This window comes from Terrapene carolina, unplaced genomic scaffold (assembly GCF_002925995.2).
Source record: "Terrapene carolina triunguis isolate 2854851 unplaced genomic scaffold, T_m_triunguis-2.0 Scaffold236, whole genome shotgun sequence".
NCBI lineage: Eukaryota > Metazoa > Chordata > Testudines > Emydidae > Terrapene > Terrapene triunguis.
The window spans coordinates 15093138-15120739 of record NW_020664587.1 but is presented as its reverse complement, the minus strand read 5'-3'; the positions used below and the strand labels follow the sequence as shown (position 1 = coordinate 15120739).

Here is a 27602-nt window from a genome sequence, read left to right as displayed (position 1 = left end):
GCAGTTTGGGTGTGTAAAGTCCCTGCGAGCTCTGCGTTGGCATTCGGGGGCTGTACATGCCTGCAGGGTGGGGTGGCGGGATCCCGAAGTGGGCGGGGGGATGGTGGCATGTGCCCATGGAAGGAAAACTCTGCCTGTCATGCTCCGCTAGGCTCCAGCACCAGTGCCTCCAATAGGCCGTATAAATATAGAAAAACCCCATGAGAGGCTCTATAGGGGCTTCCCACTGTGTATCCTTTTGGGTAGGGCTCCGTATGACTTGGATTCAGACAGCTGGGGCAGGGGGCCCTTTGTGAAAGCCCCCCCCCCAGGCTTCAAAATAGCCTGTCACCCCCTGCAAGCTCAGCACAGGGGCAGTTCTCTCCCCCAGCAAACTCAGCAGGAAGCTCCGTGGCCTTGTCCCTGGGCGTCTGTCCCTCCTTCCCTATGAGGATGCCTGCTAGGTTCCAAGCCCAGCTGTCAGCCCCGGCTAGCTAGCTCTGCGTTGCCTGCTGGGGAGGAGGGGTGGCTTTTCCCTTCCTCTAGTGTGTGTCGGTGCACGTGGGCTTGCGCCTGTCTTTGCTATGTGCTCAGGGGTCAGGTTGCTTTGGCTTCCGGGACAAGCCCTCCCCGAGGAAAGCGCCCCCGCTCCATTCCCTGCACTTCTCATGCTGTCCCTGCCCGCCGTCCCTCCAGAACGGTGGCACCTTGTCGCCCGTGGGAGGAATCTCCCTGGAAGCGAGTGACCGAGACGTCTGGGACCATGAGGCTACGAGCCGTCTAAGAGCTGGGGGGTAAGTGAGACGGGAGCCGTTTTCCTTCTCTGCAACTCTTCTCCTTGGGCCCACTCTGGGGCCTGCCCGCTGGAGAGGGGGCCGGAGCAGACTGTTCAGACGAGCTCATTGAAAACGCTCCGGCCAAATGCCAGGGCTGAGAAGTGGTTAGTGTGGAGAGCCAAGTGTGGTAGTGAGCCCTGAGGTCAGAAATGCTCTCGGATAGAAGTGCCAAAGCATAGCAGAGAACAGACAGCAGGAGACGTTTTAGGGGCTGCGCGGGCATGTGTGTGAGTGGAGATCACCAGCAGGGGGGTTTGCTGTTAAGGGTTGGGGTGGGGAGGGAATGAAAAGGCGAATGAGAACACAGATGTGTCACAAATCAGTAAAAGCGCTTGTACTATTGATCCTCTCTACATGCCTATCTCCCCTGGCACCCAAGGGCTCTGCACTTTGCCAGCATTAGCTCACAAAGCCTCACTACCCTCTGAAGTAGGTCAGGTGTTTGTATAAGGGCTCTTCCCCTACCACTGAAATGCAGCTGTCTCGGGGGGGGGAACTTGGCAGATGTTTAACGGTACATTTCAGCACAACTGGCTTCCTGCGTAACTTGTAACAACGAACCCCCCCCCCCATGGGTTAGGCTGGGGAGTGAAGGAGGGTACCCTATTCCTAGGGAACGGAGGAGGAAGTTGCTGATTAGCTGAGTTGGAGTTGGTCCAGGACACGGGGTGGACACTCAATTCTTGTTAACGCTGCTTTGGGACCTTTAGTGGGGTCAGAACCTGAGTGGTGCCATCTGGGTTTACAGATCGGTGATTTTATGCAGTGCTGGCCTATGGGCAGGGCGTTAGTGCAGCGACAGCTAAGGTGCAGCAGAGGTGCAGGTGCAGAAGGTGCAGGCAACCCCCTGAACTCCCGGTGTTACACTCTGGGATCTCCTGATGAAAAGCGCTATGTAAGAGCTCGGTGTCATTACCCTGCCCTCAGCCGCAGTGAACTCAGCCCTCGGCCTCTGCGGCCAAGGAGACTTTGGCAAGAAACTGGCCAGGTTGGAGACTGACTGGAAAAGAAACGTGGGCGCTTTGGAAAATCTGGCCTCTGGCTTTGGTGCGGGGGTGGGGAAGTTCTGGGAGGACCTGGGCTGCAATGGTAAAAAGTCCCCACAGACCTGGTCAAAAGGCCACAGATGCTGCCGCGTTCCTACGGATGGGCCAGCTTTTTGCTCGCCTCCACCACTGGCCATTGCTGGAGGCTCTGAGGAAGGGACCCGGGGCCTTTCCAGCTTAGGGAGCAATCGAGACGGGAGGCCAAGGGAAAGAAGATGGCAGTGCAATCTCCCCACGCCCACAATGCACACGGCCCCTTGCAGTCTGTCCCCCGCCACCATCTTGCTCTCCCTGCCCACGGCCTGGGGCTCTCCTTCTGCCAGCTCCCTCCCTCCCCTCAAAGCTCCTTTCAGCCATTGTGTGTCTTTCAATCTTCCCCTCCGATTATCCTAATTCCGCCAACGAGCGCTGGGCTCGGTGATTGGCCGACGGTGACTCCGAGGCCTCCTGGCTTGCTTGCCTTTCAATCCAGGGGCCTCCGGACCATGCAGAGGACAAATCCCCTCCCCAAGGCGAGTCTCTAATGGAGTTTGACACTGTTTTTCCTCTCGCCTCACTGAGCCCTGCTGGTGTCTCAGGGTTGTATTGGTTCCTCGGGGGCAGGAGAGGACGGGTGTGCCGGGGGAGGGATGGAGCTTCATGGGCCGGGGACGAAGTGGAAGCGTTTACTGGGCATGTGCTGAAGATGGGCGGGCGGGGATGGGAAGAATCTTGTGCTGCCGCTGGGTGAGGGAAAGCCCTGGGCAGGGCCACAGCAGGCCTGGCGCTGGTTTCTCCTCGCCTCGACCCGGTGAAACGGAGGCACAGAGCAGGGATGTGACTTGCCCAGGGAGACAGTGGCAGAGCCAGGAACCGAACCCAGGAGTCCTGCCTTGCCAGCGCCCCCTCCCAGCAGCAAGTTCTCAAGTTCTCTTAGAGCTTCCTTGTTGATTCACTTTGCTACTTAAGACCTGGGTCATAAATCCTCCACTGAGCTCCCTGTTGATCTGGCTGCTCAGTCTGAGATAGCAGTGCGGTGACTGGGCCCCCTGTGTTTGGAAAGGACGGCTGGGAGCGAAGGGGCAATGGACAATTGCGGGCAGGGTTAGGGCCCTGTGGAAACCTTCCCTGGAAGATAGGAGGAGCCAGCCCTGCGTTGCCCATCTCTGGGATGGGGCCTGTGATGATGAGACGCCAGCCACATAGGCTGGGGTGGCTTAGGGTCAGCTTGGCCTAGACTCTGAGTTTCTGTGTCTCACAGACCGTGTCAGAGCTGGGAAAAAATCCAGGAGCCTTGGCTCCTAGCACCCTGCTCTCATTTCTGGACCAAACCCCTGCCACAGCTGAAAATAGAACCCAGGTGTCCTGGCTAGGCTGTGCTTAAACACTTTAATCAAAGGCAACTTGCAGCTGTGTGGCAATTTAAGGCCCATAAACTGATTCAGATAAAATAACCGGGGGTCGGGTTTGAAATTGAACCCATGATGGCTGTCTGCTTGTGTGGGAGCCCGGTCCGCTTTGGGAACCTGCCCCACACAACTACCCCTGGGCCCGTCACTAGCTGGGAACCTCGAAAGAGGGGCCAAGGACTGAGTGGAAACAGAGCTGGCCAGGGCTGAGCCCCATTGCAGAGGCTTTGTGGAGAAGTTTGCACCTGTCCTGCCTCCAAAGAGAGGCGCCGAATTCCCCCAGCAACCTGGACAGACCAGCTGCAATAAACCTGCTTCTGCAGCAGCTTGGCCGTAGCCGCACCTTCATGCTTTGTTGCCTGCTGCCTGCAGGGAATCATTAGCCACCGCATTTGCGGGGCTGCTGGGCAGGTGTCTGCCGCCGCCAACGCACAGACAATGCAGCGAGGAGCCCCGGGCCAGCGGCCGCGCCGCAGCTCTCGAGAGACAGCCCAGGGAGGTGTGTCTGTGCCTCGCAGCTGCTGAGCGGTTCCAGGGCTGGAGGGGCGTAAATCAGGGCAGTCTGGGAGACTGCTGTCATTTACCAGACTTGCCAGAGTGCTCCAGCCCCACCCCCTCGCCCTGGCGTGCTCCTGAGGGGCTGAGGGCTGCGCCGAAGCGGGGATAGGGCTACGAATGCCCACCCCAGCTCATGTGCCAAGGGAACTCTCCCAGGACCATTGCATCCACCACTAGAATCTAGTGCTCAGAAGACGTGGCCTCGGAGGCGGGTAGCGCCCTTGTGTCTCTGCCCTGCAGCTGGGCTTGACAAATCATCTTGCGCTGTCCTCTCCCCCCGTCAGACAATGGAGTATATTTCTATTCAAAGGGCTGGACTGGGGTCTAGTGGTTAGAGCAGGAACTGGGAGCCAGGACTGCCAGCTCTGCCGCTGACTCGGTGTCTGTCGTTGGGCCAGTCGCACCACCCCCCGCGTCTCCGTTTCTCCCATCTGTAGAAATGCGGGGAAATGATCCTGTGCTGCTTGTCTCTGAAGTGTGTTCTGCAGAGCCACCAGAGTTGGTCAGTGCCCCCCTCTGCTCCCAGAGCAACTGCTTCTCCAGCCCTCCCTCTCGAAGGGCAATAAATCTATGGGAAGCTTCTGCAGATGAACTTCTCTGGAAACGCCCCTGGAAGAGCCTCTTAGCAGCTGCAACTTGTCCCCATTACTCAGCCAACTGACCACTCTACGCTTCCTACAAACAGTAGTTACAGGACATGCCAAAAAGCCTTGTATGGTTCTTCGGAGGCTGGGCCTTGCTGCCTGTTGCATTGGCTTCCCAGCCCCTGGCTGCCTGGATAATAAGGGTAAGAAGGTGCAATTGAACCTGGCGCCTCCAACTCTTGAGTTAAAGCAGTAATTTCATTAGCTGGTAGCAGTAGTTGGTTGTTACCCTCCAATGGAACAGCCACTGTTAGTGAGACACGGCACATGCTTTGCCAACATGTTACACCCGTGCGGAGCTGTGCATCCTTTTGCGCTGTTCCCTGGAGCTGGTGCCACTGCTGCTTTTATCTCCAACCCACATAGACTCTCTGGGGAAGCAGGAGCGCGTCAACCAGGCACTGCTGAGACAAACCGATGAGATTTGGAAGATTGGCTGCGATTCTGACCCCCCAGCCCAAACCCTGATCCCAGCTGTAACCAGGAAGGGAATTGAGCCACGTGCCAAACTTTCCAGAGTGTGAATCTGGGCTGGAAATTTGATTTTTCTCTTGACACTTCTGATAGTTCTGGATGGACCAGAACCGCACCCTCACAGGAGTCTGGAGCTCTGCCTCAGTGTCTGGCTCGTCTGGTCCCAGGGAGATGTGCTGTAAGTGAAAAGCAGTGGAGGAAAACAAGTTAACCAAACTTTTCCATGATCCTTGATTCCAAGCCCATTATCCACTTGAAATCTGTGCTGTTGCTTCATTGCTTTCTTCCCCCCTCCCTGCCCCATTGCATCCCATGGTAGACGTCCAATTGCACACAAGGCGGTCGCTATCTCAGCACACGTCACTAGGCAGAGCAATCTAGCCAAGTCGCTTGTGAAGAACAGAATCCCCCCCTGCATAGCGCCATAAGGTCTGTGGCCCCCCAGGGAAATTAAAGTTGTCCGCTTTTGGCATATGGGCCATATATTTGCCTGCCCAAGTCCCAGTGCCCTATGGTTACGAGTCCCAGTTTGCATTCTGCCTTACCCGCTCCGATGGGGAAAAGATGCAGCAGAAGCAAAAGTACGCAACTAACTTTGTGGTGGGGGAATTGCTGATGGGAGCTTCTCCTGGCATAAGATGCAATAAAGGCAAGAAGTGAGTTATTTGTAATGGTAATTACGCTCTTCCAGTTTATCCTAGCACATAATTGTGTGGGCGTCAGGTTCCCAATGGTGGTAATTACCCTGGTGGTAAATGGCACAATATTAAGACGTATTTTTTTCCTTTTTCTTCTTTTTGTTGTTGTTGTAGTTTATTGTAACAAATTCCATTCTTATCAACAACTGACAAGCCAAGATCCTGCTTTAGTAACATCCATTTCCAGTATGTTGGCTGGAACCATTTACTGAGGAGTGAATTTCAGCCTGGTCCCCACTTCTCCTTTCCATGTCATTCCCAAGCCATTCTGCCTTTGGAATCTTTGTACTGTCCCTCTGCAGCCTCTGGTTTCTCCCATCCCCATCTGCTCTCCTTAGGTTTGAGGTTTGGACCTTTTCCTCAGCTAGGAAGGTTAGAATCGCTCGACCAACCCAGCCCGTTGCTTCTTCTAATCCACTCGCCTGTCTCTGACAATGGCCAGACGTTTATATCCTCCTATAATGTCTAGACAAATGAGCATTATTACTGACCTTGGCACAAAAAGTGGGAATGCGCTAATAAAGTTTGCAGATGACCCAAAGCTGGGAGGTATTGCCAATACAGAGAAGGACCGGGATATCATACAGGAAGATCTGGATGACCTTGTAAACTGGAGCAATAGTAATAGGATGAAATTTAATAGTGAAAAGTGCAAGGTCATGCAATTAAGGATTAATAACAAGAATTGTTGTTATAAGCTGGGGACGCATCAGTTGGAAGTAACAGAGGAGGAGAAGGACCTTGGAGTATTGGTTGATCACAGGATGGCTATGAGCCGCCAATGTGATATGGCCGTGAAAAAAGCTAATGTGGTCTTGGGATGCATCAGTCGAGGTATTTCCAGTAGAGATAAGGAGGTGTTAGTACCGTTATACAAGGCACTGGTGAGACCTCATCTGGAAAACTGTGTGCCGTTCTGGTCTCCCATGTTTAAGAAGGATGAATTCAAACTGGAACAGGTACAGAGAAGGGCTACTAGGATGATCCGAGGAATGGAAAACCTGTCTTATGAAAGGAGACTCAAAGAGCTTGGCTTGTTTAGCCTAACCAAAAGAAGGCTGAGGGGAGATCTGATATATTTATAGAGAGCAATCATAGGAATAAATACCAGGGAGGGAGAGGAATTATTTAAGCTCAGTACCAATGTGGACACAAGAACAAATGGATATAAACTGGCCACCAGGAAGTTTAGACTTGAAATTAGACGACGGTTTCTAACCATCAGAGGAGTGAAGTTCTGGAACAACCTTCCAAGGGGAGCAGTGGGGGCAAAAGACATATCTGGCTTCAAGACTAAGCTTGATAAGTTTATGGAGGGGATGTTATGATGGGATAGCCTAATTTTGACAATTAATTGGTCTTTGACTATTAGCGGTAAATATGCCCAATGGCCTGTGATGGGATGTTAGATGGGGTGGGATCTGAGTTACTACAGAGAATTCTTTCCTGGGTGTCTGGCTGGTGAGTCTTGCCCACATGCTCAGGGTTTAGCTGATCGCCATATTTGGGGTCGGGAAGGAATTTTCCTCCAGGGCAGATTGGCAGAGACCATCCCTCTGCAGCATGGGGCCCGGGGTCACTTGCTGGAAGATTCTCTGAACCTTGAAGTCTTTAAACCACGATTTGAGGACTTCAATGGCTCAGACACAGGTTTGATACAGGAGTGGGTGGGTGAGATTCTGTGGCCTGCGTTGTGCAGGAGGTCAGACTAGACAATCATAATGGTCCCTTCTGACCTTAAAGTCTATGATTAAGCAGGCCTAACCCAGCAGCCCTCCACCCCATACTCCTCCTGGCGCCAACTCCCCTCCCTTCTGTTCGATTCCCTTTCAGGTGGGCTGAGCAGGGTGGTAATTTGCCCGAAACCCATGCGCTTTCCTGGAGGCTATCGGCAAAGGCGTCATCCTTGCTCTGTCTTCCACCCCTCTGGATTCATGGGTTCTAAGGCAAGCAGGATCATTGTGGTCATACAGTCTGATCTAGATAGCACAGGCCCAAGACCTGCCCTGAACTGATTCCTGCTTGAACCAGAGAATTTCTTCTAGAAAAACTTCCAATCTTGAGTTAAAAGTTGCCAGTGGGGGAGGGCCGAGGTCCCACCCTAGTCCCTGGAGGGCTGGCTTGTGTGTGGGACGTCCTTCCCGCGTGATCTCTGGGCGGAGGCAGCCCTTCTTGCTGCCTCTTCAAAACCTTTCAAGTGAACTGACCTAGATCTGCTCCGTGATGAGCTGGAGGACAAGGTTACAAGACCTGACAGCCGGGGTTGTGCTCACACCTAGTTCCCCCCGGCATGGCACGGGGAAACAATCGCAGACGCTGCCTCTCAAGCAGGCTCTCAGCTGGTGACCTGAGTGGGGCCCTGTTCAGAGTCAAGGAAATGCTGATTGAGCATCTCAGCAGCACTTAGCTAGAGTGAGCCAGCGCGGCGTAAGGCACAGGTGAGAGGAGACCTAGTCTGCTCAGTGAACCACAGGCACTGACAGTGTTTCTGGATTCCGGAGGATGAAGCAATTGGCCGGGACCTTTCTCCAACCCAACCTTGAAATTACCCTTTCGAGCTTCAGAAAATCTTGTTTAGCTTCCTCATTTCTTCCCCTTGCCTCTGGAATAAATCTGGTTAGCACTCAATAGCCAAGCCTCATAACAGCCCTCGTGGGAGAGGTGGCAAGAAACAAGGGGTCCCGCTCTTTTAGACATTACAAAACTATGGTAGATGAGTGATCTACTCAACAAAGGGGGCTAGCAGCAGAGCTGGGATTAGAACCTACAGCCTCCTGGGCTGTGCTACTCTGGAAATGCCACGTGCAGAATAAGCGGGTGTCTGTGATGAGCTGATCTTGTGGGGCTTCTAGGCCTGCACTGCATATGTGAAGGGGTTCAGAAAAGCACCTCAGTTTGCAAGGCTGATCCCAATCTCTGGAGGTTCCTTCCAGCCCTACCCTTCTAGGACTCAGGTGACGTACCCAAGCTCCAGTTACTAGCCCAGGAGGGCTGGTTGTGTCACTGAGGTCCCCTCCTCACTTGCTTTTTTAGCTCTGCCCGCATGGATCTCCCAGGCACTCACATCATCCATCCGGGCTGCTCCTTGTCCCAGAGAAGTGCAATGAGACATCCCCATGCCCCCGGCAGATTTGGATGCAGCTCTCCAGGGCGCTCAGCTCAGGCCGGGTCTCTCCTTGGCGTATGCCACCGTCCCGCTTGGAGCTGGGTTTCTCGTTCCCTGCTAGGCTGTCTGAATGCAGCTGCTCTCCATCCCCACCAGTGGCAGGCTCTGTATGGCACCCGTGCCTGGAGGGATGAGTGTGGTGGTGAGTGTTGAGAGGCAGGGCTGGGCTTGACATGCCTGACTGGGGAGCGGGGGCAGGAAAGATTGTCATGGGAGGCAGTGGCTGCGTTGCCGGGGTGGGAACCTGATCCTCACCTTACCAGCGCCTGAGTGCTCTCCTCAGCGACTTCCCATGAGCAGGGCCGGGCTCTGCTCAGAGCACTAGTCCTTGAAATGACCCTTATCTCCCCCTCACCCCACGAAGGTGCAGCGCAGGAGGCTGATTCTCCAGCTTCACCCTGGCACGGCACCGCTGGCTCCGCTCCCGATTCCCCTGCAGGCGGGAGGGAAACGGCCTGTTCTCTGGGTCTGTTACTGCCCCTGAGCAGGGCCTGTCTGAAAACTGGGGTTGGATCAAACTTCGTATCCAAAACCCAAACTCGCTGAGTGTCACCCTGGCATGCCCGCCTCTGCTGGCATCGGACCCTGCCTGCTACAGCTGTGTCCCTTGCCCTAGCCTGAGAAGGGCACAGTAAGGTAGCCCTGGCATCCCGGCCAGTTCTGAAACAACCAGCTCATGCTCAAATGCTCCGACGTCCCCGTTGACCACTGAGCGCACCAGCCACAGCTGCCTTTTCCACACTCCCTCGGAGATTCGGGCGGGGGTAGGTTAAAAAGGGATTCTGCCCCATGGGTGGGGGGTGTGGCACTGGGGCCTGTGGCACGGCTTTAAGGGGGCGAGTTCAGGGTCAACCCCCGCCCTGCTCCAGTGAACCATGGGGTCTGGATCTGATCTGGCTGGGGTGGAGGCAGCGTTTCAAGCTGTGGGGTGAAGAGCAGGAGGCCAGGGTGGAATCCACACAGCAGCAGTACTGGCTTCCCACTGGGGACGCGGTCACCTGAGCTCCCTACCCGCTGCTCAGCCGGCTTCCGTGGCAATGGCCCACCTGGTTTCCCGGGTGTGGTGCAGGGCGTAGGTGCCCGTCTGTGCCCCCTGCCGCGATCTGGGGGGCTCAAGGTGACAGCCCAGCATGTCCCCGGCCGGTGGGAATTGAGGCATCACCGGGCCGTGCAGCAGGGCGCGCTGCTCCCAGAAATCCTGCTGAGGGCACTGGGCAAAGGGACACACGGGAGCCAGAAGCCTGGTGCACGCGATGCCGTGAGGGTTGGTCAGGAGCAGGGTTACATTGAGGGTGATTCTGGTCTCCCTCCCCAGGGAGTGGGTTCCCCAGGCTTTGCGCTGGGGCGAGGGAGATTCGGTTGGGGGCTGGGGTGTGTAGGGAGCTGCAAGGGGGCATAGCCAGCTATAATCAGCCTTGCAAAGCCTCCCCTCAACCCCATTAACCCAGCCTGCATCATTCTGGGTGAATGAAAGACGGTGGCCATCTGGCTCAGGGCACTGAGGAATCGGCCCCATCACTCCAAGCTCCTCCCTTTGTCCCCTCAAGTCCCCAAGCTGCCCCGTCCCCCAGGGCAGCTGACCCCCATGACCCCTTCCAACTGTGGCAGGGTCGGGGTGGGGGGACCCCAGTGGCCCGTGCTGCTCCCTCTCCCTACGCAGTCCCCATGAGGGTAAAGGTGCCGGCTGCTTCCCCCCACCCACCGGCTGCCTGGATTCATTACAGGCTGGGCGAATGTTCTCGCTCAGGGCTCCTTTTCCCTGCCACTGGCAGCTCTTTATGAGAAAATTACAGAGCTGTCTCGCAAAGGCCGGGCCTTGCTTTGTTTAATTCAACTAATTCCCCGGCACAAAAGCCCGCGCGGTGCATAATAACCGGCTCCTCTGCTATTTTGACTCATTCTTACCAACATGTTTGCGATATTTAAAGCGATTTGCTTGCTTACTTTAGAGCTAGGAGATTATACTTCTGCTCCCCCCAACCTTGGCTACCTACTGCCCCATACCCCCAGCTCAGCCAGGGCACTGCAGGACATCACAATAAATCTGTGGCCTGGTTCTTCAGTGAGTGTGAGGGGAGCCCAGCTTCCTATTCTCAGTCATTATCCGGATTGCAATAACACCTGGCTGCGGAGCAGGGCCCCACGGTGCTAGGCCCTGTACAAACACAGAACAGAATGACCATGCCTTTGCTAAAAGCAGAGAGGAGCTCCCCTTCCTTGCCCTGGATTGGAGGACACCCCACCAGCTCTTCTTCTCCTCCGTGAGAGCTCCCCCTCCTGTCTCAATCGGATTTTCACCCCCAAGTTGACCACTGCTGCACACACTGGCTATCTACTCTGCTCCAAAAGGACAGGCCCTGACTACTTGAGCTCACGGAGAATCTCCATTAGTTGTTGGCAGTACAGGGCTTATGATGCACGCGGGAACAGTTGTGATTCCATCCAGCAGAGGGCAGCAGTTTGTTTTAATGGAAACCTCATGTTTTGTGATAAACCTTGGCGATTGGGGTCTCCCCTGCTGACGGACCCTTAAATTCCAACATTTCCCACCTGAGTTCAGTACTCGGGAAAGGCGCCTGGCTGGCCGATTGATATTATCCTCATTCTACAAGCCGCTAAACTGGAGTGAGTCCGTGACTTTCCTCGCACAGAGAAAGGACTAGAAGAACGCAGGTATCCTGGCTTCCAGTTTCTGGCTCTAACCACTAGGCTGGGATGCTTCACTGCTCCTCCTCCCCTAACCCTGGAAAGCGGCGTCAATCCGTACGGAAGGGACATGAGTGGTCCTAGAGGGCAGCCCCAGCGATTGGAGCCTTCTTCCTGTTTACAGAACAGGTCCAGCCCCGGCCTGGAGGAGTGCGAGGAATTCCATCTCCAGAGCCCAGGCTGAAAGCCCGGCCCTGCACCCCTAGGTGGAGGAGGCCAGACTGGGGCAGTCGGGAAACCCTGCTCGCCTGGTGGCCTTTGGACGCCGCGGCTCACGTTTCCGCAGAGTGTGCCGTTCAATGCGCAGCTCTGAAGCTAGCGCCGCTGGGGAAAAGGCTCAGGTGCTCGGAGCAGAGTCCCCATCTGGGAGCTGGTTTGGAGGCCCTTATTCCAGGGGTTGCATCCGGGAGTCCCTCTGAGCCCCATCCAGGCAGGAGCCGTTCATTCTCTGGGTGCGTCGTCACGGCAGCGGGGAGTGGGCGGTCCAGGGGGGCAGGCTGGGGGCTCACCCCCCGCTGGAGACGTCCCCTCTGAGGGTCTCACGACAGCAGCAGTGAAATCTATCCTGTGATCGCCTGTCGGCTAGCACAACGCCCTCCCCTGCCTAGCCCAGGCACCCTCATGCCCCTCCACGCTCACTACGGCTCTCCAGACGGGAGAGTTTGGATTTTCATCTCAATCTTCTCCCCCATTGGTTTTTAGCCTGGCTTCAGAGACGCTGGAGTCCCCTGAGCTGGGATACTCATCTGCCATAGCCAGCTGGACTACTGGTCCCTCATCCTGCCTTTGGCTGATGCCTGAGAGGAGGGCACAGTCCTCTGTGCTGTGGCGGGTTCCTTCCTGACCCTTGCAGGGATCAGCCTGTGCCCTGAAGCATGAGATTTCACTGCCCCTATTGGCCACCTATAATTGCCGGTGCAGTTAAGAAGTCAGAGAACCCAGCCCATGGCCACGCTATGGAATCGCCTCTGGGTTTTTTGCTTTGAATTGGAGATGGAGCTGAGCCTCGAATCCAGACCCAAATGTCCTAGGAGTCTAGGGAATGAACCACAGCTACATGCAAACCTTGCTAGTTAGTGAGGATCTTCGGAGGCCCAAATGTGCTAGGTGCTGTACAGAAGCATGATGGGAGACAAACCTTGCCCTGAACTACTTACAATCTAAATAGGCCCAGAGGACACAGGTCACCCAGCAGGTCATTGGCAGAGCCCAGGTCTCCAGAGCCCTAACCACGCTGCCTCCCTGCTGGCTGAGCTAACGGAGTAACTCCTGGGTCTCTGAGGAGCGGCCTCCTGCCATTGCTGGGCGCTGCTGCTAGGGGGCGACACGGCTCACATGCACTAAGCCGGTGTATTACACTTGCACCCGGGCGATCGAGGCCAGCTGCTGCATCTGAGTGCAGATCTGAGCTCCCCGCCCAGCTCTGGGGGCGGTTCTGGACCCTGGGCTCCAGTCTGCCTCTGCATGGAGCCGGAGCCTCTCCTGTAATCGTAGCCGAGCAGGGCAGCCGGGTCGGCATGCGGCTCGAAGCCTTGCTGCGTAGTGTCTGCTTTTCATGGCATGCTCCCTCCCTGCGGTACGGCGCGCCCTCGCTGCTCGCTCACGCCGGGTGGAGGGTGTTGGAAGCAGCCGCCGTTTTAATAAATAAAGAACTAGGATTCATTAAGGCAAGAGGATGGGCCTGATTCTCCTCTCGCTTTACACCACGCTCACGTCTGTGGGAGTCCTCCGGGCCCGATCCTCCTCTCGGAACCCCTGGCGACCTCCGAGGGGCGGCTCGGAAGTGGGTGTGCGAGGAGGCCTGCCGTGAGATAGCTCCCTGGGAGGACAGCTGCCTTTTCCTTTAACAGGCGGCAGCTCGGGAGCTTCAGATGGAGCAATTAGGGAGCCTCATTAGAGCAGGAGTCGGATTGGGAGGGAGGGAAGCAGGACCGAATGATCCAGCCTGGAGGATGGAGGAAAGGCGAGTGGGAAAGCTTATTAGAAGAGCCGTGTTCCCAGGCTGTTTCATTCTCAGCCTCCTGTGCTGCTTGTGGTCCTGTCCCTCTGGAGGCCTGTTCTGTCACCCCCTGTCATCAAGAGACCTCACTCCCAGTTGCCGGGGGTCAGAGAGATCCCAGGGCAGTTTTGAGCCATGAGCGTCCCTCTCCTGGCATCGCACCCGCAGCCCTCCCGTTGTTCTGCCAGGCCCCCTCATGGCAATGGCAGTTTCTCCCAGAGGCCGAAGGCGGAGCTGAGTCCTGTAGTGAATCCCTGGCCGGAGAAGTCGTGTGAACTGGGGAGTCGTTCAAAGAGAAAATTCAGCATTTGGGAAACTGAGCGACGTAGCTTTGGATAGAGCTTGGCATAGCCTGGGCACGTGGGCACACAGCTGTGCCCATGCACCTCACTCCTGATCTGCAGCCCTCCCTGCAAACCCAGCCCTGGGCTGCCCACACACAGCTCTGCCCATGCACCTCAATCCCACCTCATGTTGGGCCAGACCCTCAGCGGGTGTAAATAGCTGTGGTGGTAGTGGACCTGGGATGATTTGAATCAGCTGAGGATCCCTCCTCCTGGATTTTGCCTGAAGATCAGGAATTAGTTTTCTGATTCCATTTGCCCACCCCGGTGTCAAGCTCCACTTGGCTCTGAATCTCCGTAAACAACTGCAATATGAACGGGCTCCTCCCTTCATGTTACGCCCTTGATCTGCATCAGACTCAACTCCCACCACGAGTTACCGCCAACGGGATCTAAACAGCTGAGGAAGGTGGCTGCAGCTGAGCTAACAAGGGAAGACTTCCAATCCTCCCCTTCTCTCTCTAGGAAAAGCCACCTCTTTTGCAATTACCTTTGTCTCAAGTACAGTCTACCTTTCCTAACATATGATTTGAAGACAGGTTGCCCTAGGCGCCCTTGCTAAATATGCTAACAAGAGCGCTAATGACGCCTGTTAATTAGCCAAGCTATGCTGGAGAATAAGTAATTTCCTCATTTATAGTCATAACAAAGCCAGCCCTCTGACGGGTTCTAATGAGGTAAAAAATACACACGCAATCCCCCATGCAGACCCCATTGTGGGTTTTCACAGTGTCTGGGATGCAGGCTGTTGCTGCGTGATGGAAGGAGACCACATGAATCTCTCACTCTCCAATGCAGAGCTGCTCTCTCTCTCAGCACCTTCAAGGGGAGAACCTGGACCCAAAATGGGGGGGGGGCCTGGCAGATATTCTGGGTTCACCTCATTCCCCCAACATTGCTGCTTAGCTTTTAAATGCCTCCTTCTGCATTTTCCTTGTTGTCAGCTGTTTTAAGCGTCTTCCCTGTGCTATCTCCCTGCAGCTCCAGTTCGTAGAGGTATAGATTTTCAAGCCCGAAGGGATCATTCTGAGCATGTAGGCTGACCTCCTGTCTGACCCAAGCCACAGAACCTCACCCAGTAATTCCTGCATCAAGTCTGCAGTGTTGGTGGAGCAACGGCATATCGCTGGATTTAAAGACTTCAAGTGACGGAGGCTCCGCCACATCCCTCGGGAAGTTGGTCCAGTGGCTAATTAGCCCTCGTCTTACTTCTAGGCTGGATTTCTCTGGCTTCTGCTTTTGGCCGCTGGGTCTCATTCTGCCTTTTGCTGCTAAATTAAAGAGCCGGCTGCTATCAGAGATCTAGGAACTTGTAGACTGTGATCAAGTCACCTCTTAACCCTTCTCTTGCACCCACTAAAGAGATGGCGCTTCTCACGTCTCTCGCGGGAGGCAGGGTTTCTCTTTCTGAACCCTCTCTAATTTGTGAGTCTCCTTTCAGAAGCATGAATGTCTGGCCTCCGAGCCAGCCGAGCTGGTGAGGGTCCCAGGGTCCGTGTTTCAGCCTTGGATGCCCCAAGACCTCTTTGGCTCCTCAGCTCAGCAACTAGGCTCATAGGCGGATCCGGTCCCCTTTGAAATTAATGGCTTTTAAAAGCTCACTCAGAAGCTCTTCATATTAACCAGTCAAATGAGTGAGCAGGTGTAGTGGTCAGACCGGGCCTGTCCTGCTTGCTCCTTGTAGCTTTCAGTCTCTGGTTAGCTGCTGTTAGGACAGGGAGCAGACTGAGCCGATAGAGAACGGGACTTTGCCGGATTGATGGGTGTTGGCAGAGCTGTATGGGGAGGCCAAGGCTGGAATAGCAAGAAGAGTTGCAGGTCAGGGTGAAGGGGCATTGGCAGAGAGTGTGTGGGAGTCCAGGGCTGAAACAGCAGGGGGTGAAGTGGGTGAGGATTGAGGGGCATTGGCAGAGCTGTGTGTGGGGAGCTCTGGACTGGAATAACAGGTGGGGTTGTGGGTCAGCACTGAAGACCATCAGCAGACCTGGGGATGGGGCACTTTGCATTTGACTTTTGTAGCCACGCAGAACAGCTGAGTCAAGACACTTCCGGCAGCTTTCAAAAGCCATTGTAAAAAAAGGTTTCAGAGTAGCAGCCGTGTTAGTCTGTATCCGCAAAAAGAACAGGAGTACTTGTGGCACCTTAGAGACTAACAAATTTATTAGAGCATAAGTCTCTAAGGTGCCACAAGGTGTTAGTCTCTAAGGTGCCACAAGTACTCCTGTTCTTTTTATTGTAAAAAAATGTTCTTGTGGCATCTGAATTGATTTGTCCGACTCATGCTTTATGGTGGCACCAGGCACTCTGAGCTGTCAAGCGGCGTATTCGTAAGCTATTGCCGCTGCAGTCCAGCTGTCCAGCCCATTCCGGGGGAGGCTGGTGTCTGTCTGTCTGTCTGCCGAGAAGATGTGTTGCCATGTGGCTTTCCTTCCCCTTTAATATGGGTGGTTTAATGTTTATTAATAATTAAACAATGATTTGTGTTCTATCGGCTCCCACACGAACCAAGCCCTGAACGAGCTGCTAGGGGAATAAGGTGACCTTGTTTCTTGTGTCTCCGGAGATGGCGCTTTTATTTTTTCATGAGCTGCTAGAACTAATCATTAAAAAAGGGTGAAGGGGAGAAAAGACGCAACCAGGCTGGCAAGTTTTACTAAGCCAGTTCCCCTCCCTCAATTGCTACCGGGAAATATTTCAGGGTGAAGAAAAATACCCCTCCCCTACCCCAGCAGCTCTTGGGTGAAATTCACAAGACTCATGAGTGCAGAGAGATGAAGTGACTTGTCCAAGGAGCCTGTAGCAGAGCTGAGGACTGAAACCCAGTTCAGTGACTGACCCATAAGACCATATTTCTTCACAGTTTTACAGCTTTGGGAAATTTCTGCCTCTCCTTCTACTTTGCTGGCGGTACCTAGCCCCACTACTCCATCTTGCACCGTGCTTCCCTTCCGATCTGGTTGAGTAACTACTGGCTGAGTCGTTTCAGGCTGGGTTGGTATTTGGATGGGAGCCCTCCAAGCACCGCTGGATCAGTAGGATCCATTTGAGCACAGAGCCCTGGTTTGGTATAGGTGGGGAATGGGACACAAAAGCAAACTCTCTCTGCTGGTGGTCATTAAAGATCCCATGCAATGATAGGGTTAACGTAAGCTTATGCCCGGCCCAGATTCCAATGGGGGTAATTGCATTCTGCTTCCTTAAACTCCCCTTGTAAGAGGTATTCTCCACCTCTGCTCCTAATGATACTTAGCATATAGAGCACTGTCTACGTTCAAAGCACTAGACCTCTATTAACTCCTGTGGAGGAGCATTACTGTTCTCAAGATGAGATGGGGAAACTGAGGCAGAGAGGTGGTGAGTCTTGCCCAAGTCCAGCATTAGAATGGGGGGAGGGGGCTGTGGATTTCCAACCCTCCAGCCCATGCTGCCTCTCAAGAAACTGCACACGCCTAAACTATAGGGAGTGTACTATAGGGAGGCAGTATTGCCTAGTGGCTAGAGTGCTGCCTTGGCATTCAGACCTGAGTTCTATCCCTGTCTCTGCCACTGGCCTGTTGGGTCACCTTGCATAAATTAGTCGTCCCCCCCGTGCCTCAGTTTCCTCATCTGTACAATGGGGATCATGATAGTTTGGGGATCAAGTGCTTTGAGATCTACTGATGAAAATTGCTATATGAAAGCTGGGTATTATTATTAAGCAGATGCCGTGTTCTATTTAACAGACTGTTGTGAGTGATTTGAAAAGTGCTTTGGCATCCTTCTGGTTGAGAGGCGGGGTATAAAAATACATACACACAACACCTTTCATCCCAAACCCTTTACAAGGTATCCCTACGGGTCTTGACTTCCACCCCATGGAAATGCAGCTGCCTCTAGGATGGAACGTGGCAGCTGTTTAACAGCACTCTGCAACATTACTCATCGGTTTAGGACAGGAAGTGAAGAAAGATCCCAAATCCACTTGGAACTGCAAGGAGAATGGCAGGAGGTAGGCTATACCGATTCAGTTTGGCCAGGACATTGGGGTCAACGCCCTCTGCTGCTGGGAAAAGTGCCCTGGGATCCTTAATGGCAACATGGGGTCAAGAGCTTGGTTTTACATCTCAGCCAGAACCCAAACCTAATGAAAGAGTTACCCAAAGCACCACTACGTCTTCCAGTAGTGCTACTGTAGGAGTGCAGTGGTTTGGGCAGAATACTGGAGTATTATTTTTAGCAGGACTGCTGGGGCATTGGAATCAATATGGATTCAAGAGAGTACAGCGCTCCCTAGTGACTCATCATCATGCCCTATAACACCATGGCTTTTCCATTAGGGTCTCCCATACAAGTACTGGTCTGGCCCACCCCTGGTAAGTGTGGGAGAGATGGAAACATCCCAGCTTAAAGTAGCATTGCTGTAGGCTGCCTAGATTGCTAGTAGGACTCCTCTGAGAGACTGAAAAAAGCAGCGTTCTCACTGGTAACCACTGGGTGTGGTATGGAACAGCTGTTTCCTGCAGCCGTGGGTGTGTCTGAGAACTGGATGCAATGCTGGAGTAACAGCTTAGAGTCAGGTTAGCACGTCTCATAGCCCCAGCCAGTGCCAGCTCATGCCAGTCCCTCACCAATGTATAAGGAAATCATCATTAAAAAAGCCATGTGAGAGAAATGCCAGCTTCAATTCCCGGGAGACTGTTCAGTTCATGGCTCAGAGCCCACGAGACAGCCTGTTAGAGGAGCCAGGCCGTTTGGTTCGAGCCTCATGTTGAATAAGATGCCCTGGGTACAGTTTAACTTTCTTTGCTCAATTTCTTTCTTCTTATTGTTTGCCTGTCTTGAATGGGGAACTGCAGGCGTTTTGATAAATGGACTGATAGGTTCCTGAGGTTTCAAGGTAGCTTCTATAAATACCTCTGTAACCTCCACTGGAACACGGCAGAAGTGCCATTTCGACGGCTTGATTGAAGATCTGCAGGTAGAATGAGGATGGATTGAGATTTCATATCACAGTGGGCCCTCTCTCTCCCCTCCGACTCCTTATTTCAGCACATTATAAGCCACGTGAGTAGAGCTGGTTGGAAAAACGCAGAACCATTTTCCACCGGCCAGTGCAGTTGGGATTAAATCAAAATGCTTAGGATTAAAATTTCATCTAGGAGGAAAACTGGGGGGTGGAGAATGTTCCGACAATGTTGAAATGTCCCGTTTTGAAGTGTTGGAATGAAACCTTTAGATTTTTCATTTTGAAACGACTTTTCATTTTGATCGTTTTTCATTCTGTGTTCTAGTATGTAGAATAGTAGAACACTGACCAAAATTAAAATCACCATGAAATGTTTCAATTGATCCAAAACACATTTAAAAAAAACCACAATTTATTTTGTGGAGACCTTTGAAATGTTTGGGGTTTGTTCTGATTGGGAGTGAAGCCAGATTTTGAAATCTCAAAATCCAGTCAGACCTACTCCATCTAGCCCAGGGTCCTGTCTTCCAGTGCTTCAGTGGGAATGAACAGAACAGGACAATTTATCGAGTGATCTATCTCGCTGTTGTCCTGTCCCAGTTTCTAGCAGTCAGAGGCTTAGGGACACCCAGGGTTGTGTCTCTTACTATCTTGACTTATCCTCTGTAAATTTACCTAATTCTTCTTTGAACCCAGTTAGACTTTTGGCCTCCACAACATCCTCTGGCAAGGAGTTCCACAGGTTGACTGTGCGTTGTGTGAAGAAATACTTCCTTTTATTTGTTTGAAACTGTGGATTGCCACGGGCATGCAGGGGTGAAAGAAAATGCAGGCCTGTTATTTACCAGGCTGCTCGTGGCAATAGACTATATTGGTAAGGGATGCAAGGAGAGTATGGGTCACGATGCAAACTGCAGACACACACACACACACAACTAAAATTAATCAATTTAAAGTTTTATTGGGGATAATTACAAGGGGTAAGGGAGCAGCGTTTGATTAGCTAATAGAGTTAATGAAACTTAAAACACACAATGACTAAAATATCTACTAACAATAATTATAAACAAAGATGCAGCAATTAGTAATAACTGATACTTACGAATACAAACCAACGCATAACGACCGGCAAATGTAGAAACTCTGTTTGAAACACGTGAGCTGAGAGAGAGGCTTCGAGGTGATCAGGCTCGGTTACGGGTGTACACAGGATACACAGGATTCGTTTTTCTTTCTCCTCTCCCTGCCTGCACATGGCAGGCAGCCCATAAAGTACCAACTATGACATCATAGAAGTGTCATAGGGGACGGGGCCCAAAACCTGTTTGTGTTCGCTTCTGATTGGCACAAGCAAAGTTTACACCAAGTAGGGGAGCAGGTGCCTCAAAGTCTGGCTTCGCCCCCAAAAGGTGAGGAAATGCATATTGCTTTAGAATGCGTGCAACACTGAATGACAAAAGAAGAGGCCAGGGCAATACCGGTATGGGCAAGTTTTACAGGATGCAGACAGGAACTCATCTCAACAGAAACCTGCTGCCTGTTAATTTCATGGGGTGACCCCTGGTTCTTGTGTTATGGGAAGGGGTAAATAACTCTTTCTCCACACCATTCCTGATTTTATAGACCTCTCTCACGTCCCCTTCGGTCATCTCTTTTCCAAGCTGAGCTGTCCCAGTCTTTTTAATCTCTCCTCATATGGAAGCGGTTCTATCCCCCTAATCATTCTGGTTGCCCTTCTCTGCACCTTTTCCAATTCTAATATACCTTTTCTGTGTGAAATGGAACGTCCGTCCTGTGCCGGCTTTGCACGTGAGCATGACTTTGGACAGGGCTCACAGACCTGCCTTACTTGGGGTTCCCTTTTCAGCACCCATAATTTTGCCATCCTTTCAGACTTGATTGGCAGGCACAGTCGGGTTTTTAGACGCGGAGGGCCAGATCTTTGGCTGGTGTAGATGGTCAGAGGAGCCGTGCTGATTTGCACCAGCTGACGAGCAGGCTCATACAGTCTGCTCTCATAGAAAGGTGGGTACAGAGACGCCACCGACCGTTCTCCGCATGGGCAGGTTGAAGGTGCAAAGAGAGGCAGGGCTTGGAAACCTGCCCAGGCGCCAGTGGGATGGGAGATGGCTAATGTGTCTGTCCTGTCTCCGCAGGGGACCCCGCAGGGATCATCCGGCACAATGAGGAAGTTCCGGGCAAGGTTCTGACACCATGAAGGGCTATCATGGGGAGCGCAGCCAATCACAGAGCTCCACAGGGCACCCGTGTCACTGCATCCCAGAGGACTGTGACCAGCCCCTGGACTACATCCGCCACAGCCAGGAATCCAGGCAGTCGCACCTCCTCAGCCCCAGTGAGCCTTGTTCTTTGGATCACCGCTACTGCCCCTCTCGGAGCCCCGGGATCCCCGCTGAGTGCCCAGGAGGGCCGATGAGCCTGATCGAGCCGCTCTCCGCCAGCAGCAGCAGCACCTTCCCCAGGATGCACCATACGCAGCAGCAGTACGACTCCTGCGACGAGTGCATGGCGGCCACCCACCCCTCTAGCAAGATCAACCGCCTGCCCCCCACCCTGCTGGACCAGTTTGAGAAGCAGCTGCCGCTGCACCATGATGGCTTCCACACGCTGCAGTACCAGCGGGCCAGCACCACGGAGCAGCGCAGCGAAAGCCCCAGCCGCATCCGCCACCTGGTCCACTCCGTCCAGAAGCTCTTCGCCAAGTCCCACTCCCTGGAGGCCCCGGCCAAGCGGGAGTACAACGGCACCAAGATGGAGGGCCGGGGGGATGGGTACCACCATCACCACCAGCACCACCAGTCCCGGCACAGCAAGCGGAGCAAGAGCAAAGACCGCAAGCTGGACTCCCGGCACCGGCCCAAGATGATGGGCTGGTGGAGCTCTGACGACAACCTGGACAGCGACAGCAGCTACCTGGTGTCCGGCCGGCACGCCGTGGACCAGGGCACCCAGTACTGTGTGGATGCTCCTGAAAGTGCCTTCAGAGACTTGACCTTGAAGAGTCTAAAAAGCGGGGGGGAGGGCAAGTGCCTGGCCTGCGCTGGCATGTCCATGTCGCTGGACGGCCAGACGCTGAAGAGGAGTGCCTGGCACACCATGACGGTCAGCCAAGCCCGGGAGGCATATCCCAGCTCGGGAGGCAGCCAGGAGAAAGCCTTGGTACTGCAGGAGGCAAAAGCCAAAGACAGAGGCTACCATTACCTTCAGGTGAGGTGTGCACTGGGGGGGCGGGCTGGCTTGGCTGGGGGACGGGGGGGACAAGCCTGCAGGTGTCAATCGTTGGTTCCCGTCCAGCCTGGTTGCAGTGTCTGGAAGTCACTCCGCCCCAGCGCAGAGGGCGGTCATCATCAGCGCTGCGTCTCCCAGCCCTGCAGAGAGCTAGCCAGACGCAGCACCAAGAGCAGGTGCCCCTTCTACACTAGGGCTTGCAGCAATGGGAAGGCCTGGTAAAAATACCCCAGCGCAGACAAGTCTCTGGATACTCCTTGACCTTTGTCAGGGGCCTTCCCCCTCTGCTGAGCCAACCCACGGGCTCTTCTTTATGGGCTGGAGATCTGGGGATGAACTTCTTACAAATCCAGTTCCTTTGGCCTGGACGCCCCACCGCACACATCTCTCCGCGCACACAACCCCCGTGCACTCCGGCAGCTTTCGGCAATGGTGAATTGCAGCCTCCGCTGCAGCCATGGCCTTAACCCAGGCGTTGTCTCTGAAGCGCCGTGCACAGAAGCACGATGCCCCCGGGCCATGGTCAGTGGCTGCTCTGATGGGATTCCCAGGGGCGGTGGGGCAGCCGGGGAGCTGTGCGGTGGGGCGTGCAGACAGGGCTGGACTCACTGCGCTGGGCTGCGGGTGCCGTAGGGAAGGCAAGTGAACCGTGGAAAGCCAGAGAATGTCCCTGTGTGGCTGAGACCGGGACTCGGGGATCCTGGAGCCACAGGGCCAGTGGGCTGCTGCCACCTATGGGCACGAGTCGGTCGTAGCACATAGAGCCCGGGAGCGAATGGGGCGGGAGCCGGGGATGGGATGCAGAGAAGCTTGGGTTGTCGGTCCAAAGGGGATGGTCCTGGTCTCCAGCTCCCTCCTGGGCTGGAACAAGGAAAACCCAGCTGAGGGTCACCTGCTTCCCAACGACGTAACCAGGGAGACTGGAGCCAGGTCCTGAGCCAAACGCTGAACAATGGCCTGAACTATCCGCCCCCCATCCCTATGCCGGGCTGGACCCAACCCCACCCAACCCCACTCCCACTGTGCTCCACACCCCCATATTCCACCCTTGCCAACCCCCTGCCCTGCACACACCCAGTGCCCCCCCCCCACTTTGGAAGACTTTACTCTGGGTGCCCCAATCCTGCCGCTCAGTCTTGGTTTCGTTGTGGCCCCACCAACAGCCATGTGGGCAGTGGGCAGTCTCTTTCCTGCCCGCTCTCCAGAATCCAGACCGCCCATGCCCTGCTGTGACCCGCTTGGCTGAGGCTTTGGTTTGCCAAGGGGGGGGGGTGTGGCTTTGTCAGGGAAAGGCCCACACCCAGCCAGCGCCAGCCTTCTCTGCTTCTCCTCACTCAGCCTCCTGAGCCTGCAGGGCTCTCAGTGGTGGGGTGATGCAAAGGGCAAACATTCCTGACCTGGCACTGACTTAGGGGCATCAGTCCTGGCTCCTCCCAGTTTCAGTAGGGGGATCTCCCTGTTCTAGACCGTAGGGTATTCAAGGGGCCTGAGATGACTGGGTCCCTCCAGGTATCATGTGGTGATGAGATGAGTGCGAGGTCACTGCAAGGTGATGCCATGTGCAAATCCTGGCATTGTTTCATCCCAGGATGCCAGAGGACCATGTGAATCCTCACACCTGGTGTGCTTTGGTAGGTGCTGCTGGACCCTGGGAAACTGAGGCACAGAGCGGGACAGGCACTTGTCCAAGGTCACTCAGAGAGACCTGAGGAAGAGCTGTGTGTAGCTCAAAAGCTTCTCTCTCTCACCCACAGAAGCTGGTCCAAGGAAAGACATTACCTCACCCACCTTGTCTCTCTCATATCTGGGACCAGCTCGGCTACAACAATGCGGCATACAGAGAGCCAGCGGCAGGAACAGAACCCAGGAGTCCTGACTCCTGTTCTCCTGGTCTGAAGACCAGGCTTCTCTGCTTCCGCTGCAAAGCACGCGCTTGTCCAACGCCGTTCCCCGGTGAAATGGGTCTGACTTTGGGAAGGTCACTGCCAAGCAGGCATGTGCCACCAGCACTCCCGTGGCTTGTCACACCAGGCCCTGCGGGGGGACACTTCCAGATGTGTCTTGCCTGCCTTTCCCGCTAACTGCAAGCACAGCTCGCTTCTGCCCTCCCCCCCGGCTGAATTATTATTATTGATTGATCTGGACTGGGCCTGTGGTGAGCTCCAGAGCACTTAGCAGATTCCCAGCCTCTTGTCTGTGTCCCCGGCTCCTTCCCGGGCTGTCCCTGCAGCTGCAGCTCTCGGGGTAGCAGGTGGCTGGGGGAGGTGGGGGATGGGCTTGTGCTTCAGGTCTTGAGCTGGGGTCAGAAAATGGGAGTTCAACTCCCTCCTCTGCCCTAGGCCTCCAATGTGACCGTGGTCATGTTGCTTAGCCGCTCTGTGCCTCAGTTCCCCTGGTGTGAAAGGGGGGCGATATTGCCTCCGCTCTCCCACTCGTGGTCTATTCAGATTGTAGGGCAGGGGCTGTCTCTCACTATGGGTCTGTATAGCACCTGGCACGCTGAGGCCCTGAACTTGGTTGCAGCCTCTAAGTAGGGTTGCCAACTTTCTAGTCGCACAAAACCGAACACCCTACTCCTGCCCCTTCCCTGAGGCCCCGCCCCTTCCCCAAGGCCCCGCCCCCCACTCAATACATTCCCCCTCCCTCGGTGGCTCACTCTACCCCACCCTCACTCACTTTCACAGGGCTGGGGTAGGGGGTTGGGGTGCGGGAAGGGGTGAGGGCTCTAACTGGGTGTGCAGGCTCCGGTGTGGGGCCAGAAATGAGGGGTTCAGGGTGCAGGAGAGGGCTCTGGCTGGGGGTGCGGACACTGGGGTGGGGCTGGGGATGAGGGATTTAGGGTGCAGGAGGGTGCTCTGGGTTGGGGGGGGCTCAGGGTTGGGGCAGGGGGTTGGGGTTGAGAGCGGGCTTACCTCGGATGCTCCTGGTCAGCGGCGCAGTGGGGGGGGGGGGGGGGGAAGGCAGGCTGCTTGCCTGTCCTTGCACTGTGCTGCGCATGCCCCGGAAGCAGCCAGCAGGTCCGGGTCCTAGGCAGGGATGGTGGGGGCAGGAGGCTCCACACGCCGCTCTCACGTGCAGGCACCGCCCCTCAGCTCCCATTGGCCGGTTCCTGGCCAATGGAAGTGCGAAGCGGGTGCTCGGGGCAGGGGCAGCGCACAGAGCCCCGTGGTGCCCCTGCCTAGGAGCCGGACCTGCCAGCCGCTTCTGGGGTGCAGCGCGGAGCCAGCCAGGACAGGTAGGGACTAGCCTGCCTTAGCACCACAGCACCATCAACCAGACTTTTAACAGCCCGATCAGCAGTGCTGACCGGAGCTGCTAGGGTCCCTTTTCGACCAGCTGTTCCGGTCAAAAACCAGACACCTGGTCACCCTTCCTCTAAGCAGTACTGCGTACCGATAGCACCTAGCAATGTCACTGCCATTGGAGTGTAGGGCAGGAAGCGAGGAATATGGTATCCCACTGAAGCCAGCAGGGATGATTTTAGGAAGCGAAAGGGGATTGCATGGGACGGCCCCGCACTAGGGGGAAAAGGGTGATGGGGCCGACCCTCAGTGACCACAAGTGGCCAGCGGCACAGCGCCCCTTAGTGCCGGGGGGCTCCCAGAGACCAGGTGGGAGGCAGAGAGGGCAGGGGCAGCAGGACGATTGAATGAGCTGGCCGAGAAGGGCACAGAGGTTCTCCGCCCTTGTTCTGAGCGGTGGGATCAACGCTCAGCTTCACCCACACACTCTGACAGCTGGCCGGCGTTGGCTGCTTTTAATGAGCGCTCGCCTTTCCGAGGAAAGCTCCCCTCCTCCTAACGTGTCCTCCCGAGAGCTTGTCTCTGCCAAACCACCTCTCCCTCCGGCTCTGGCAGCTGGAGCGGGAGGTCCGGATTGGGTCCTGCTGCTTTGAAAGGACTCCTTTGCTACGGCTGCTTCAGAGAGTCACCCCACCCGGCTTCCTTTAAATGTGAGCCTAGACCCAGGGCAGAGCCGTGGCAGATACAGCATGTGGATAGGCATGTGTCTGCCCACAGAAGGGCGGTCGGTCTGTCTCTCTAGCTAGATAGAGCTCTACAGGGGGCAGGGGGGTAGATGGCTTGGTGATGAGCCAGGGCTGGCCCTCACCCCGCCTGTGTGATGGGCATGTAGCTCCATGGCTGTCTACAGTCCCCTGGGACTGAGCTCCACCCCTCTGGGTTTGGGGTGCGTGAGATGGGATCCAGGACCTGGCTTGGTTCCCAGCTTCCTGCTCCTAGCCTGCCCCCTGTTTCCCTCTCCCTGGTGGCAGAATCGGGTCCAGTGTGCGACAGATGTGTCTAGGCTCCTGTCCCAGCTCCGCTCTTCAGTGCTTCTGCCTCGTGCTCCTCTGAGTGATCCCCCGGCCTGCCCCAGTTCCTGAGAGCTGCTCAGCGGCGAGGCACAGAGGGGCAGAGCTGGAGCTGCTTGCTCTGTTCTGTGCTATGGGAGCCCCAAGACCAGGGTGATGGGCTGGGACCTTTCAGCGGCTACGCGGAGTTACTAGTGACAGCTGGGGGACAGGGCCACGCCTGGCGCCATGTGTTTGAAAGGCCGAGATGGCTGGTCTGGTAGGGTCCTGGGAGGATTACAGGTTCAGTCCCTGCACACAGCCTTGTGCTCCCATGGGTCTCCCCGGAGCAGGGTCTGGGCGTGCCCCTTTCAGCCCCTGCTGGGGGAAGGAGATGCTCAGCATTGTGTCCCCTCCCCTAGTCGATTGGAGGAGGAGGGCATAGAGAAGGGGACTTGAGGGCATCGCCAGACGATGCCCTTGGGGATGGGTGTTAAATACCGAGGACAGAAGTTCAAGCCCTGGGTTTCCTATGACCTGCTGATGGCGCTATGGCTGGTGGCATAACGCCTCCTAGTGCCGTGCTGGGGAGCTGGCTCCGTGCTGCGGCAGAGGGAAGCCCCCCCTCTTGCTGAACCATCGGCAACTCTTCCTGCATCTGCCTGTGTCTTCCCTGCAGCAGGGGCTCAGAGATGAGCTATCAGTCGCTGGCTGGGTGCTGTGGGGAGTAGCTGTCTTCTTCCCTGCTCGCCTGAATCACCCAGCCTGCTCTCCTGCTTCAGCAGGGTTCTAGCTGGCACCATCCACCCATGGATTAACTAACGGGAGGGGTGGTGCTGGGGGTCGCTGTGCTTCTGGGAACAGGACTGGCTCTTTGATGGCAGCTCCCCTGTGGCCGGGGAAGGGCGAGCACTGAGCTTTGTAGGCCCTTGAGGGTATGTCTGCCCTGCACACTGAGTCCCAGCTCTGACTCAGGTTTGAGCCGCAGCCCCCGTTCCGTCCACACACAAATCAGTCTGACTCAGGTCAGCCAGCACTCGGGACCAGGGTCCGAGGATCCTGCTGGGAGGTGAGTCTGAGTCCGAGGCCCACTGAGACTTGGTCCAACTGTCATTTTGCAGTGTGGACACAGCTCAAGCCGCAGCCTAGTCAGAAGGTCTGGGCAGTGCAGTATGGGTGCGTTAGCAGGTCTGTGAGACCCGGGTCTTGCAATTGTAAAACCAGGTTCACAATGCAGTGTGGACGCTCCGAGTCCCCAGGCCTGGTCCCACAGACCCCA

The 27602-nt window shown here is 55.2% G+C and overlaps 1 protein-coding gene across 1 annotated transcript in view; it reads left to right on the top strand.

The window, feature by feature from the left end:
* The first annotated feature begins 20997 nt into the window (after positions 1 to 20997).
* The window catches only part of DLGAP3 (DLG associated protein 3), a 26186-nt gene continuing 19581 nt past the window's right edge, over positions 20998 to 27602 (top strand). The window contains exon 1 of the mRNA XM_026657160.1: positions 20998 to 22011. Coding sequence (XP_026512945.1) covers positions 20998 to 22011 — 1014 coding nt within the window. The remainder of the gene's footprint in view (positions 22012 to 27602) is intronic.